Source organism: Fukomys damarensis, unplaced genomic scaffold, assembly GCF_012274545.1.
Source record: "Fukomys damarensis isolate Sample0158 unplaced genomic scaffold, DMR_v1.0_HiC HiC_scaffold_14, whole genome shotgun sequence".
Taxonomy (NCBI): domain Eukaryota; kingdom Metazoa; phylum Chordata; class Mammalia; order Rodentia; family Bathyergidae; genus Fukomys; species Fukomys damarensis.
This window is the reverse complement of record NW_022900926.1, coordinates 15,383,195-15,397,954: the sequence shown is the minus strand read 5'-3', so window position 1 is coordinate 15,397,954 and position 14,760 is coordinate 15,383,195. Positions and strand designations below refer to the sequence as shown.

The window sequence follows — 14,760 nt, the reverse complement described above, 5'->3', positions numbered from 1 at the left end:
GTTTCCATTTTTCAGACTGGCCCAGATGGAACGGACTAACGGGTCTTTCCTCACCGATAGCAGCTCTACCACAGGGAGTGTGTAAGTAAATTGTGGAATTAGCGTTGCCTGAGAAGGCTCCTTCCTGTATTAGGGCTGTCGGAAATAATCTGCAGTGACTCTGGCCCTGAGTTTTGATCCCAATCAGAATTAATAAATATGATATCAAAAGTGTCTACACAGATTTTATGCTTTCATGCTATGATAGTATAAATTAGATATGTGTATTTACTTGGTTTAATATGAGTTAATGAAAAAAATTCTCTATTGGTCAACTGATCTGCTTTAGAATAATCAGATCATTTTATTTATAATAATGTAATATTTATGTTTCTTGTTAAATTTGCAAATTTAATTCCATAGGATATAAACCTTTTCTGCAAAGTCCTCTTTCTGCTTGCTAACGTTTTTCTCTGTCATTTCTGCATTTAGCAACCTCAGTCCACACATGCTTGAACATATGCTCCGTACTCTTCCATGAAAAGTGACTCGCTTGCCATTGTTTTATTTTATTAGGAACTCGGAGAAACCTCACTGACTTTAGAATGCCTTTTAAGAAGCTTTCTAGACAAATACTTTACCTCTGATTTCCTCATTTGTGTATATCCACCATGGTTGTGGAATTTTCTTGGCAAATATTTTATCTCTTATTAGCCCACTGTTTGTGTCATCTTTCCTTTGGGACCTTTCTTAGCCTTATAATTCACATTAATCTATGCAATGTCTACAAGATTTTAGTAGTGTCGAGTTTATGTGACTTACAGACTCACTGTGGTTTGGATGTGGTGGGAAATTATTAGGTTGACAGAAAAGTTGTTGAACATAATGCATAGGTATTTTTCACCAAAAAAAGGCTATAGAGAAAACCAAGTATAACTATCTGAAGCACAATAATATAGAATGTCTCCTTTCCAGTATTGAAAAAAATTATTCTAGTTATCATAAACCTTATAAATAAAAGCTCAGAGGAAAGTTTTATTTCAATTTTAAATTTCAAAGATTAGCATCTTAATATTTGACAATGATACAATAATGATTTATATCTCATTAATTCAGGTGCTATGAATAAGAAACAATTTCCAAATCAAAATAATAGTGTATTCAAACTGTTTGTTTTCTATTTAACATACCAGTATGTACTTCACGTGGAGTAAATACATTAACTATCTACTAAATCAAAATAATTTTCACCAAGGTTAAAAATGGTCAAAGAATTAAATAAAAATAGTAATTAAGATCAAAATCTTATCTCTTTAAAATGTCTTTGTCTTGCTGTTTGAATAGAGTAAAAATAGTGCTCAAATTTAGTATATTCTATCTTCAAATGAAAGAAATACTAATTATACATTTAGCACTAGTGTTTCAGAAAAGATCATCAGATGGTTTGCAGCTGAATATATCTTCTTAGACGATCATTAGATATATTAACACACTTATCCATCCAACAAATATGTATTATTTACCTACAGTTCAGTGGTACACTGGAGCCAATTATGAGAGAACTGAGTATTACATTTTCAGGATGATTCTAAGTAGTTTCTAGAGCGCTTATTAAAAACCAGTTTACATACACATATGTGCAGATACTATTAAATAGAATAGATTAAAATAAAAACAAAGGTAGAACTCTAAACACATTGTGCTCTGGCTATTTTACTTCATTTTGCTATCATCTTTGCCCTCATCAGATGGTGTGCGCTTGTGCGCTTTTTCCTAATTCCATACTCAGTGACCTCCATAGCTTGAACTTGCCTTGAAGAAAGTATTTAAACCCCAGCACTTGGAACTGTACTTGCCACAGGCCCCCCTTTTTCTTCTTGTGGAGCAACTGTTCTTGTGCATGTATTAGCCAGCCACTGCCACGTACTCAGTGGCAGTCCACCGACAGGCGTAGGTATTCTCTTCACAAGACTTGCAGGATGGAAGGCAGATAGGTAAATGCTCCGACCGGAGAAAGAGCATGGTGAGGCCATATGTGAAGGCACAGTCTTGTCCCCTAATGTCCCCATCCTAATTCCTGGAACCTGTGAATATATTACTTCATATGGCAAAAGGGAATTCACCAATGTGATCTGAGTTAAGGCTGTGGAAAGGTATGAGGTCCTTCTAAAGGGGAAGGTGGAAGGTTAGAGTCAGAGAGGGAGAGGTGAGGGTAGAAGTAGAGATCAGAAAACTGTTAGCTTTGAGAATCTGCAGTGATTCTACCATTCAGGGGAGAAATCATTGAAGCCGCACCCTAGGTCTGAAATCCAGTGCTCTGACATGGAGAGGTCACATTTCTCCCTTAACTTGTAATATTGTTTACATAAACATGTCCATTTTAACCAGTATTATTCCCTTGAGTAGGAGAGTATTTCTGCAGTAATACTGGGTTACCACAATAGGCTTTCAACATTTTTTTGTCACTGTTTCAGACCCTCATGCAGCAATCTCTTTCCCTTTTTCTACCAAAGGAACCATTTTTTAGCTTTATGAAAGGGGAAATGTGTTGTGTAGGTCATTGAAAATAGAGAACTCTCATCCAAAAGCTAAAGGTCATTTTTTCCTCTGCTTTTAAGATATTGAGGAAGATGGGTGGCACTATATACTGCTCATCCCCAAACTCTGTGCCACGTATTTTTCCATTAGCATCACCTGCTGTCTGCCACTGTGTTCCTTTGGCACCTGATGCATCCTGTCACCTCTCCAAGCGGCTTCCTGGAATGGTGAGAAATAGGACTGACCTCTTCCCTCTGTCTCAGCCTATTCCTGCCTTCTCTGGTTAGATATAGGTGGGTAGTTGATTCCCTTAAGAAACATACAAAATTAAAGGTAAGACAGATTTTAAACTGTATGCTGAAAAGTATGTATTTGTATTACCTAAGGTAAGTTTTTCCCTAAGTAGTGACAGATGAGGTAATAGATAATTCTAAACTTAAACGAGTTAGAGGTTCAGTTAAAACGTTCAAAACTACACAGGCAGATCATATCCATGAGTTTATAGACGATGGTTAGAACGAAACAAGTAAAAATTAGAGTGTCCCAATTTGAGGTCAATTAAAAACATTCTATAGTGCATGGGGCAGCATTTAGGAGGTGGTAGGAAGGTTACCAAAGTCTGTGAAATACAGAGCTAATCACCAAACACCTAACACATTTAACCCATCCCCGGGCAGGCCGCCCATTTGGTAGATATGTTTACTATTGTGTTTCTAACTCTTTCCATTCAGAGAATCTATCACTAGAAAAGAAAAACCACATATCATTCAAAATTTATTCATTCCTTCAGCAAGTACTAGGCTGAGTTAGTGAATGTCTCAGGACAGGACCGTTCACAGTGGCCTTTGGCACCGTAATTTCCCTAGAGAGGCCCAGCATAATTATAGGAGTGCCAGATCTAGAGCCTTCAAAACCCACATTTGGCCGGGGAGGGGGGTAGTCTGGAAAAGATTGAAAACCAACTCAAAGTACCTTAAGCAAAAAATGGTATTTTAGCAAATTCCACAGTACTCTTTGGAACTTTTCTCTTTCTTGAATTCTTCACTTTGCTCCTAGGCTGCTCTTGAGTTTTGTTTTTCAAGCTGGTCCATGGTGGATATTGTTAGGTTGCTTTTGAGGAATAATGGTGAGAGTACTGAAACAGCCACTGGTTCCTCACAGGCCTGCACTCTTCTGTGCACTTTGCCCATCCTGAGGGAGTTGTCCCAGGACGCCCTGGAGGTGAAAGTCTCATCCCCATTGTTAGCACCATTGCAGAGGACTCCATGGCAGCTCTGGGAAGTGAAGGAGCTTGCCTGTGTCCCAGAGTCAGGAAGTAATGTAGCTGGGTCAGCCCCAAGCAGCCTGACTCCAGGCATGGGCACTCCTGGCCATGCCACTGTGTTGCCTGTGCTACCAGGGAGAGGAGGGAGGTTTTCCCACGTGTGCTGCTGAGGGAGATCCAGAGCCACTATGGATCCATTTAGTTTACCAGGAGGTTGTTGCTGTCCTTTCCTTGATCCTGCCCATTCTCTCTTTGTGCCCTGCTTCACATTTGAGACCTAACTAGATTTTCAGTGCAGAAGATTCTGCAGTTTAACAACCTGTATGATCAGTCTCTCAAATTGGGCTTTGAGTGATCTCAGCCTTTTGGAAAGAAAAAACGTCTTGTGCTATTAGGTAATAGAATTGAGATTCCAATTTGAACTTTGCCTTTGAGTTATCCAAAGCCCCTTGAGTCATTTGTGTCTCACACAGTGGCCACCCCACCTGCAGACTGAATCTTTCTGGTTCCTTCATCTTGGGCTGTGCCTCACCCATCCCCATAGCTTTCCTCTTCTGTAAAGTCTTTTTTGGTACTGAGGATCGAACTCGGGACCTTGTGCTTTCAAGGCAGGTGGCGGAACCACTGAGCTGAATCCCCAGTCTTCTGTAAACTCTTTATTTATCTTCCATGTGCCATGGTGGCTAGTTCCTTGAATAAAACAGGAACTGGCCTCCCAGCTTTTTGCCCCACATATGTATACCCAGTTCCCAATATTCCCTAATCCTTGGAAAGTCTGACTCTGGTTAGTGGAAAGGGGCATTGATTTTATGGATACAAAGAATCTTTGAAGGAAGAATTGAGCAGCTACATCTGAGGAAGGGGTAGGACTCCATCCAGGTAGTGTTGGGTAGTCTGAAGCCAGAATTGAAGGGTGACCATGCCGTGGGCCGTTGCCTTCACAGTATCACACTCCACCTGCCTTGTGTCCCTGGTGACACTGTTTTGCATGGAAGGATCACAAGGGAAGTCTGCATATAGTTTGTGATAACATTGCTGATTGTGGTTCTGAAACCTGGAATAGAGCAGTCCATAAAGGAAGAAAATTTGTATTTTTATGTTTGTCTAGCCTACTTTCAAAAGGTCATTGGATGAGTCATAGTTTCTTTTGTCATCTGATAGGTACTAATTTTGCAGTCTAGATTGTATTTACTATGTGTGACAAATAATGGTACAATTATACTCCATCGAATCGTATTTCTTGGTACAGACCTATACTTTTGAATCATTTTCTATTTCTGCACAAGGCACACTATTGATGTTTAATGACCCTATTCTTGTGCATCATGTACTAGTAGAATTAAAGAGTGTGTTCTTGGTCTTAACTATATATAATTCAGTACTAGAATGTATCTATTTTTATATTTAACTTTTAGACCTAATAATCTGTGAAGACACTTAAGACCAACAGTGTGTATATTATATAAATTATCTTTAAGCTTTTATTTTTATAAGAATTGGCATAGTTTTCTTCTAGACACCTGAATAAAAGAATGTAATGTTCATTGCAGTGATAATTATAATGGTATTATAAACCCCATGAACTTCTCAAAAGAAATGTTGACGGCAAAATGTTTCTTAAATGAATTTGAACTGGTTTCATAATACCCAAATCTTTAAAACAAACCTTTAGTTTATGTTACTTACTATTGAGCACTAAAGAGAATCCCTGAGATCCAGTGTTAACATAAGTGCACCAAGGGTTCGAATGGTCTAAAGTTGTTTCAGCTGTGTGCCCAGATCCCTGGTCAAGTCACGGCTGTGAGATCAGCCAGGTAGTTTATGGGATCCAAGTTGTTGTGGCTGTTTCTTTAAATTAATACTTGAGACCTTTGTATTCCTTTTTCTTAAACTTCTACACAGTTTTTTATCCTTTTCTTTGAAGTATACTATTTATATGTATTTAACTGTTTTTTTTAACCCACGTAAGAATCGGCTTACTTCTCATTTATTTCAGCACCTGACAGTACTGCCTGCTTCACTTTATTTTGTGTCATCCTGGCTCTTTCTTTCTTCCTCTCGTCTGTAGGGACGAATGACTTGGCTGTCATAGAAATGACTGCGTTAAGCCTTGAGACAAGCCCTGCCCGTCATCTTTGAGCATTTAATATTGTAGATTGATTATATGGTGCTAAATATTTTTCTTCCTTTGTAAATCACTTACTGTTTTGTTTTGACCTCTGGCTGATCAATTATATGGATTATCCTTTAGATACAGAAATTTTTCTGGGATATTTATGTTTTTTTTTTTTTTGGATACCACCACCTTTTTCATTTTGTTGCGCAGGTCTTTTTTCAGCCTGAGAAATATTTGCAAAATGTTGTACTCTTTCTTACTCTGCAGTTACTTCGTGCTACATCTACTGCATTGATATGCCTCGTCTATTTGTCTGTCCCTGTGTTAATCCTGTGTGTTTTATCTTTGTGTATTGCCTCACTCTCCATACAAAGTGAGGGACACGGCTCTGAGAATACTTGTGATCCTTTGGAGCTTACTGCTGTCCTGGTAGTGCGCATCTGTGCTGGCCATTTACTTCCTAACAGGAAAGTTCCTTCTTCCCAGGATCTCCCTGCAAGATTTCTGTTGATTTTCTACACAGGGAACCTGGGAACTTTGGATCTGCTTCCAAACACAGCTTCCTCTCAGCCTCTAAACCTCAGAGCAAGCATGGGATTCTTGTAGAAGTTCCTTCGTTTATCTCCCAGGGATGCAGCAGGTTTTTCAGGAAAAGGAGCTGAAGGAGGGAGGGTCCCTTTGAGAATGATGCTGTCAGAAATGTCAGCCCTCCCAGGCTGGTGGCCCATCCTGTCCCCACCCTCACACACGCTGTTTTTTGAGTAAAGTGTAATTGTCTTCAGCCTCATATAAATTGTATAATATAGTTAATGCATATAAATAACAAAACCTCCTCTTAATATTTTTATTATAACTTTTTCTTAAAAGAGGACAGAAAAACTTATGTGTGCTGCAGGTTGGATAGATCTGTTAGAAGGGGCATCCATGTGCCTTTATTTGGGGTTTTTAACTTTGTTGCAAGGATTACACCCAACCTCCTTTTAAAATCCACTGGTAGAGGTCAGAGGGTTAGGAGATGTATCTGTGTTTATATTGTGCCTGTGCTTATATAAGGGTCATTACCAAAGCACATAACTTCTATTTAAAAACATTCACACATGTAAATGTACACATCTGCAGTTATATGTACACATGCATGCATACATAAATTTAAAGTTGGACAGACAGACAGATAATCCGAAAACAGGAAAGGAGAAGGAGAGTGGAGAAGGCAAAATAAAAGAAGGCAGCAAAGTGAATTGCCCAGCGGCTCCTTCGAATCTCTGCTTTGTCTGTTAAGCAAGCCCAGTGCTCGCCTTTTCTCGGAACTGGCAGGTGTTTTCATGAATCTCTATCCTGTAAATCTGTAGATTTCAAGACTGTTCACCAATAGCCATCCAAACAGTCCCCATCCAATCTGCTAAAGCTTTCCTCAGCTAGCATTCCCCAGGTATCAAGCATTACACATTCACTAGAGGATCATACTGATCTTCCTCGTAAAGGAAAAGAGGTTCCAGGCCTGCTGGAAGGCATTTGCTCCCATAAATGGGTCTGCTTTGTCTACTTCATTCAGTGTCTGCTTGTGTCGGCCATTAATTAAACCTCATTCTTGATTATGTCGTGTTCATTAGATAAGTTACTAAGTAAACAAAACTCCAGTACATTAGTGTGGTTTATGTTTTAATGCAGAATGATTGGTCCTAAACATTACTTGCTAATAATGTCAAGTAAAACATCTGTAGCTACTTTGTAAATGTGTGCAATTATCATTTGTGCCGAGTTATTTTAAAACATTATAACAGGGCCGGGGATTTAGCTCAGCAGTTTGGTGGCCTGCCTGGCAAGCGCAAAGACCCAAGTTCAATCCCCAGTACCAAAATAAATAAATAAATAAATAAATAAAAATAAAAGGTTATAACAGCTTATGGATTATAGAATATTTCAATATTACTATAATCAAATGCTAAAGTCAAGGAATTCAACTAATTCTTATTCACTGATCTTTTTTATGTGTAATTTTTTATTAGTACATGTTTGTAGTACATAATGTTTACATTCTATGTAGGGAACTGGCCCTTGTACATAAGACATCTTAATTCCTTTTTTTAACTCCCTTTCCCAGGGATCTCTTCATGTACTCTTGACATTCAATGAGTGATTTTACCTATGTCTTTTATAGTAACTCTTTAAGCCTTACTTACATTCACTTATTAGCCTTATTTACATTAACCGTTATGCCTTATTTTATCCTCTGTGCTGAGTAAAATCTCTCTGCTGAGATTTGTGAGAACTGTTAGACTAAGACAAGCATAACATGTCACATGTCGCATGAATACATTACTAAGAGTCTTCAAAGCGACTTCATGGAGACATTCTGCTCTGAGACAAACTCGCTGAGCCACCAGCCTGAGCCTCACTCCCCACTGCTTCCTGGATATCTAGAGACCTTGCCGTCCAGATCTGAGCTCCTGTGTCCATCTCTCTGTCCCTCCAGGGAAGACGAGCACGCCCTCATCCAGCAGTACTGCCAGACTCTCGGAGGCGAGTCCCCAGTGAGCCAGCCGCAGAGTCCAGCTCAGATCCTGAAGTCTGTGGAGAGGGAGGAGCGTGGAGAGCTGGAGCGTATTATTGCAGACCTGGAGGAAGAACAGAGGTGATCTAGGCCCGGGGGAACAAAATATGTCACCCTTTCTTTCGTGTGAAGGTCACGCTGGCCCCTACTTCCTTCCAGAATGATTATCCGCGATATTATGGTGGAGTCCAGATTTTAGATGCTGACACGCTGGAATGGACGCTGTGAATACAGCAGTGTCCTGGGCTTCCGGGATGTTGGCCATTAGAACACTTGATTGTCTTCCTGCATGCTCATTTTACTGCTAATGCATGCCTTCACCCGAGAGGAAATAGCAGCCCCAGCTAAATTCAGACCTCATAGACACCTTGGGAGAGGAGGCAGCGTACACAGTAGCCATTCCACACTCGCCTTCTCTCTGTTAGGAATCTGCAGGTGGAGTATGAGCAGCTGAAGGAGCAGCACCTGAGGAGGGGGCTTCCTGTCGGCTCACCCCCAGACTCGATTGTGTCTCCCCATCACACCGCAGAGGACTCGGAGCTCATAGCAGAAGCAAAACTCCTACGGCAGCACAAAGGTCGGCTGGAGGCGAGGATGCAGATTTTGGAAGATCACAATAAACAGCTGGAGTCTCAGCTGCACCGCCTGCGGCAGCTGCTGGAACAGGTAGGGTGCACAGGCCGCAGCGGTTCCTCCTCCCTAGTGGCCTGGGCCTTGTGTCAGAAGCAAAGAGGGCGACCTGCAGTTTCTCACCTCCACGGTTTCAGTTAGACTAGCTTAGAAACCCCTTTTACGTGCACATGTTAAATCCTCCCTGGCACAAAAAACGTGTTTTCCCAGTTTGCAGTAGAATTTCTTCTTTAGCCCTGAAATCTGTGTCAGCTCAGAATAGTGTAATAGAAAAGATCCTGTGACATACATCTTCCCACATCGTGTGTGGGGAGCATCTGTAGTGATTAAGGGAGAGCCATGATGACCTGAAATTTGCACTCTAAAGCTTTCCTCTAGTGAGCCAAGGGTCGCACGCCCAAAATCACTTAATTTCTATTTTTAACAAATCCAGTAACAATTTGCTACTATTATTTGCTACTATTATTTCCTTACACTGGACCAGGTTTTATGGCAGTTGCTTGCAAGCTTTCTTGACAATGACAGATATAAAATACATTGTGATGAAACCATAAATGTAAGATGAATACAGAAAATGTGCCTGTTTAAAGAAATACCATCTCTCCCTTTTCCCTTTCCTTCCTTCTTTCCATTGTTCCTTCTTCCTCTCTGACCCCGCTTCCTTTCTCCCTTTCTTTTTTCTTTTTCTCCTTCTCTATTATTTTTCTTTCTTAATGCTGGTCAGAACCTACTAAATCGATTTTATGATGCAGTGGGTAATAATTTACAATTTTGAAAAGGTCTGTTCTTTGGTTTATTAAAAAAAAAAAAAAAAACAGACACTGTCTCTGCCTTCCTGATGCCTGCAGTCTTGTTGGAGACCACAACAAGACAGTGTCATGAATCACAAGTACATATAAAAGGATCATATCATCTGCAAAGACACAGCATGTAGATAGACACGATTACACATAGCCTTGAATAGGACTCATGCCACAGAACTGGCAATGAAGACAGATCTGCATAGGGTAGAACTCTGTGCTTGAGGAACCCTTAACATCTTCTTTTTTTTCCAGTGTGTGTACCGTGGGGCCTCTTGGTAACATAATAGAGTTGCTTTTCTCCAGAAATGATGTATCAAATCAAAGCAGAAGCTACTTTCTCTCCAGTGATTTGCTCAAATTTTAGAAAACCATCCTGTCGCAGTTGCTGTCAGTGTCTTTTAACTTGTCAGAATCATTCAAAACATAATTTCTGCATTATATATGTTGTGGCCCACAGGGCTCTCCTTGTTCTTTAACTACATACTTTTCTCTGTGTCTACCTTTGTTTCAGAAATTATGTGATACAGCTTTGGGAAAGGTTTACTTCAGCACCTCCAAACTGTACATCTGTAGAAAATAACAGCACCTCAAAAGTGCCCAAAGACCTAGCTTTCTGTTAAGAGCTCAGAATGTTTGATTCCTAACCTTAGTGCCAGGCATATTCATTGACAAATTACTTTGCTCGTATCATGAATTTGAAGTTTCTGAATGGTGCCTGAACAAGGGATGAACTCTCGTGCAGTCTCTTTATTTAGAATGAGAAGTGTTAGTGTTAATGACTTGGTGTATACGCAGAGTCACTGCAGAAAGAAGCTGTGCTTGAAACCTTTATTTGCCATCGCTTACTGATGTTTTGGGAGGGCTATAGGCTTTCTGCTTGCTTTCCCTCCCTTGCTCCCTCCATCCCATTAGACAGAGCTGTCTAATAGCTCATGTGCCTTAGAATTGCACAGTAATGATTTTGGAGATGGCTGATATCAAAATGCCTCCAAATATCCCAGACCATAGCGCACTTATCTCTTCCTGACGATTTAGCATGAATGCCAGAAGTAGATGAAAACTTCAACTCTGATAGTAAAAACGGGCAAAACTACCAGACTTCAACTAATATGGATTTAATGGGGAACTCTGCATAAAAATGCGACGTCTGTGTTCCCTATACAATGGCTCTCACTTGCAGATTTTACCATACACTTGTCAACATATCCATCGCCATTTTAAAGATTTATGCAACAGTACACATACAAAGTGTTGGTAGTATTAAATTGCCTTAGATAAACTTATTTATCACCCTGCCTACAAAATTCTGTGCCAGGGGCACTATTTTCATCATCCATTTTAAACATAAAGAATCTATGACACAAAAGGTTGTATCATTTGCCCAGAATTACACCACTTCTGGGTGGCCGAGTTACAATTTGACTTCAACTGAATCTAAAATCATCTTAACCACTCTCTCCGTTATTACTTTTAAATATGTACTAATTTGAAATTTGATAAATTTACCATATTAGAGGCCCAGTGTTAATATTTGAAAGATGAAGAATGTTTCTAAATTTCCTTAGTTGATATGAAAGTAATGGAAAAATAAAGGGATGAAAATTACATTAATAAATCTTGAAATATAACCAAAGGAATTCTTCAAGGTGCAATATGGAAAGAGAAAACCACTTGGTACTGAAGTGAAGCACTAGTGTCTCTACCCAACAGCTGCAAAAAGGTTTGGGGAAATGCCTGGAAGCAGAGACTCATCTCTCATTTAATATCCTTAGTGAGGAACCAGAAGTTAACAGGGAACTGTTGTCGTTCAGGGTTATTTGATTCATTTCTCTCTGATTCCAGCCAGAATCCGAGTCCCGAATCAATGGCGTCTCCCCCTGGGCTTCACCGCAGCATTCTGCACTGAGCTACTCACTGGCCCCCGACCCAGGCCAGCAGTTCCACCAGGCAGGTCAGTGTCCCCAGACCCTGTGGCTGGTCTGCTTTGGATGTTAAGTCACATTCTCACATGGGGAAGCCTTAGAGCACACGAGAGTATTCTCTGCAGGCTGAAATGAGTGCAACTCCATTTTAACAATATCAAAAAAAAGCAAACATTTTAGGGTAATAAGCTACCATGTACTCACTTCTGTAGTGTATAGGAGTGGATTGGATTTCCATGGAAAATGAAAAAGCTCTTTCCTTTTGGAATGGACAAGAAATTTGTTTGCTTTGAGAATGATGATTATTATTTTTTTAATAAAATTTTTACATTCGTGTTCAGACCATAATATTAAAGACTATTACAGCAAACATTACGTTTTTCCCTGCTAAGGTCGGGGAACACTTTTATCTGTTTTATCCATCCTAGTCCCCGTAGACATTTTCTGTTCTGTCCTTTGAGGCAGAGGTCCCATCCATGACCATCAGCGGTCAGACGAAGACCCATCACTCATGCCAGGAAGGACTCTAGGTGTTCAGGGATTGCATTTTGTTATGGATGAAATTCAGTTTCTGAAACTCTATGGAAAACTGTAGACTGTGACTAAATTAATTTATTTGTGGACTATCTTATCACAGACCTTTACTTTGTGGCAGAATAAGCTAGCCCACACTGCTGAAAGAAGGAGGAATTGATAGAATATTTTACTTGAATGGAAAAGTACTTGTCATGCATAATAATTGGTTTCCAAATAAGACATAGAGCTCAGTGACTATATGACTTATTTTTCAGTCTTCTTTGTCCCTTGATGCATATTCTTTCTATACAAACTATTAGTCCATTTTCATTGTGTAGGACATTACTAAAAATAAATGCAAAAATATCTTATATTTCCTCCTGAAATTGACCTTTTCAATGAGAACCTATTTCCTATTGATCTTTTGAGGCTGGGTACAGTATTTTGTACTAATGTTGACTTTTTGGAAAGCTGGACATTAATTTCAGGAGGCCTGTTGTCATTTTTTCTGTACTGGCACAGCGGCAGAGGACCTGCTGGCCCCGCCCCAGGACACCAGCACGGACCTCACAGAGGTCATGGAGCAGATCAACAGCACGTTTCCATCTTGCTGCTGTGAGTATGAGAGGCCTTCACAACACCCCCATGCTTTTCCTGCCCTTCCCCTTTATCCACACATAGCTCTTTGACTTCTCTAGCAAGATAGCAAAAGCTGATATTAGAAATAGCATTGGGTATTATTGGAAAATAAGGCAAACATTATACATTTTGACAAAGACATTGTAGCTCTAACTAGATACCATCACATCCCCGGGGGTGTAGTAAAAACACAATCCCGCTCTTTGAGATTTTTCAATATTCCTTACAAATGGTAAAATAAAAGCAAATAAATAATATCTGATTCTAAGTAGAAATTATTCTCTTCAATGCACGCTATCATAAGAAACTGGTATTACTTCAAAGGACAGCTTTTAGTGGCATGCCAAACAAGGCATGAAAAATAGCCTTTGTAATGTAATTCCCTCTTTTCTTCAAGACGTTGTTGGGTATCATCAGATTCTAGGGCAGAAAAGGATTATTTTCAGATTTTCTTCTCTTTTCTTTAGATTGAATTTTTTTTTAAGGAATAAACTAATCATTGTGCAAAAGCCAAGTAATTTAAGGCATCACAGATTATGACTCTATGAATTTTCCATATGAGCAACCAAGAGCCAGAAAATTACCAAATAAAAATGCTCCAGATCCCAGGAGGAATTATATAATGGTTCTAATTTATTGATTACTTTCCCAAATGTTTTGTCTTGGGCATTTTGCCACCTTGCAATTTCTGCTGAGCTCTCACCTGAAAGATCTCCGCAGTTTCACATAGAAAGTCTGTTTGTGTATAGATATCTACTACTGATGCCTTTGTATTGTAAATATCTTTTAAAGAATATGAAATTATTTATAATTTGAGGCAATATCCTCTCAAACTGATTTTAAAACTACACAAACATTAAGGCTTCATAAAAATCACAGCCTCTCTTTGCACTTATTTCTGCCATCGCCATTTCTGTAGAAAATACATCCTAAATGAAGAGAAAGATATTATCAATTATCAGTAGCAGAGTTAAATAAGATAAATTGATGTGATCACAAAATTTACCTTTATTTTATAACACTCTCTAGTTTTGCATACACCATCTGTATCAGGACTTAAACTATTTAAAGTATATTCTTCTCTGTATTTTTCAGGACTCTTAGCCTAAAGGGTATATTATCATTTGCACAAGCACATAAATACATCTTTTTATATTTGCAGGCATGTCATTTCTCAGGTTTTCATTTGTAATTCTCGTACTCTGTTTCTTAAAGTCTGTGTGATTATATTAAGTGTACGTCAGTCCCCACGTTCACTCCCCAGAAAGCACATACATGAATATGTGTGCACACACATAACACACATCATACATACACACACGCAGCTGGGCTCAGGAGGCTGAGGCAGGAGGATCACTGTGAGTTCGAGACCAGCCTGGGCTATGTAGTGAGTTCCAAGTCAGTCTCAACTACATAGTGAGACCCTGTGTCTCAAACAAAAACAAAAACAAAAACAAAAACAAAAAACAAAAAAAAAAGCCAGTTGCTGCCACCGTGCTGTTAGATGGTTGCTTGCTTTTTGGACTATATGACCATCTTAATAAAGAAACAGATTCAGTCTTTTATAGTATCATTCAAGATTGAACTTTGTTTTAAGTCAAAAACAAAAACAAAAACAAAAACAAAAACAAAAAACAAAAAAAAAAGCCAGTTGCTGCCACCGTGCTGTTAGATGGTTGCTTGCTTTTTGGACTATATGACCATCTTAATAAAGAAACAGATTCAGTCTTTTATAGTATCATTCAAGATTGAACTTTGTTTTAAATGTTTGGGTTCTGAGTTGTGTAGTATTTAATGCTAGA

The 14,760-nt window shown here is 39.2% G+C and overlaps 1 protein-coding gene across 8 annotated transcripts in view; it reads left to right on the top strand.

The window, feature by feature from the left end:
• Utrn (utrophin) overlaps nt 1-14,760 on the top strand; it is a 479,533-nt gene that overhangs the window by 457,936 nt on the left and 6,837 nt on the right. For all 8 annotated transcript variants that reach the window (XM_010626629.1, XM_010626631.2, XM_010626630.2 and 5 more), the window contains 5 exons: nt 16-81; nt 8,371-8,529; nt 8,874-9,114; nt 11,724-11,832; nt 12,842-12,934. In XM_010626629.1, the coding sequence (XP_010624931.1) occupies nt 16-81; nt 8,371-8,529; nt 8,874-9,114; nt 11,724-11,832; nt 12,842-12,934 (668 nt within the window). The remainder of the gene's footprint in view (nt 1-15; nt 82-8,370; nt 8,530-8,873; nt 9,115-11,723; nt 11,833-12,841; nt 12,935-14,760) is intronic.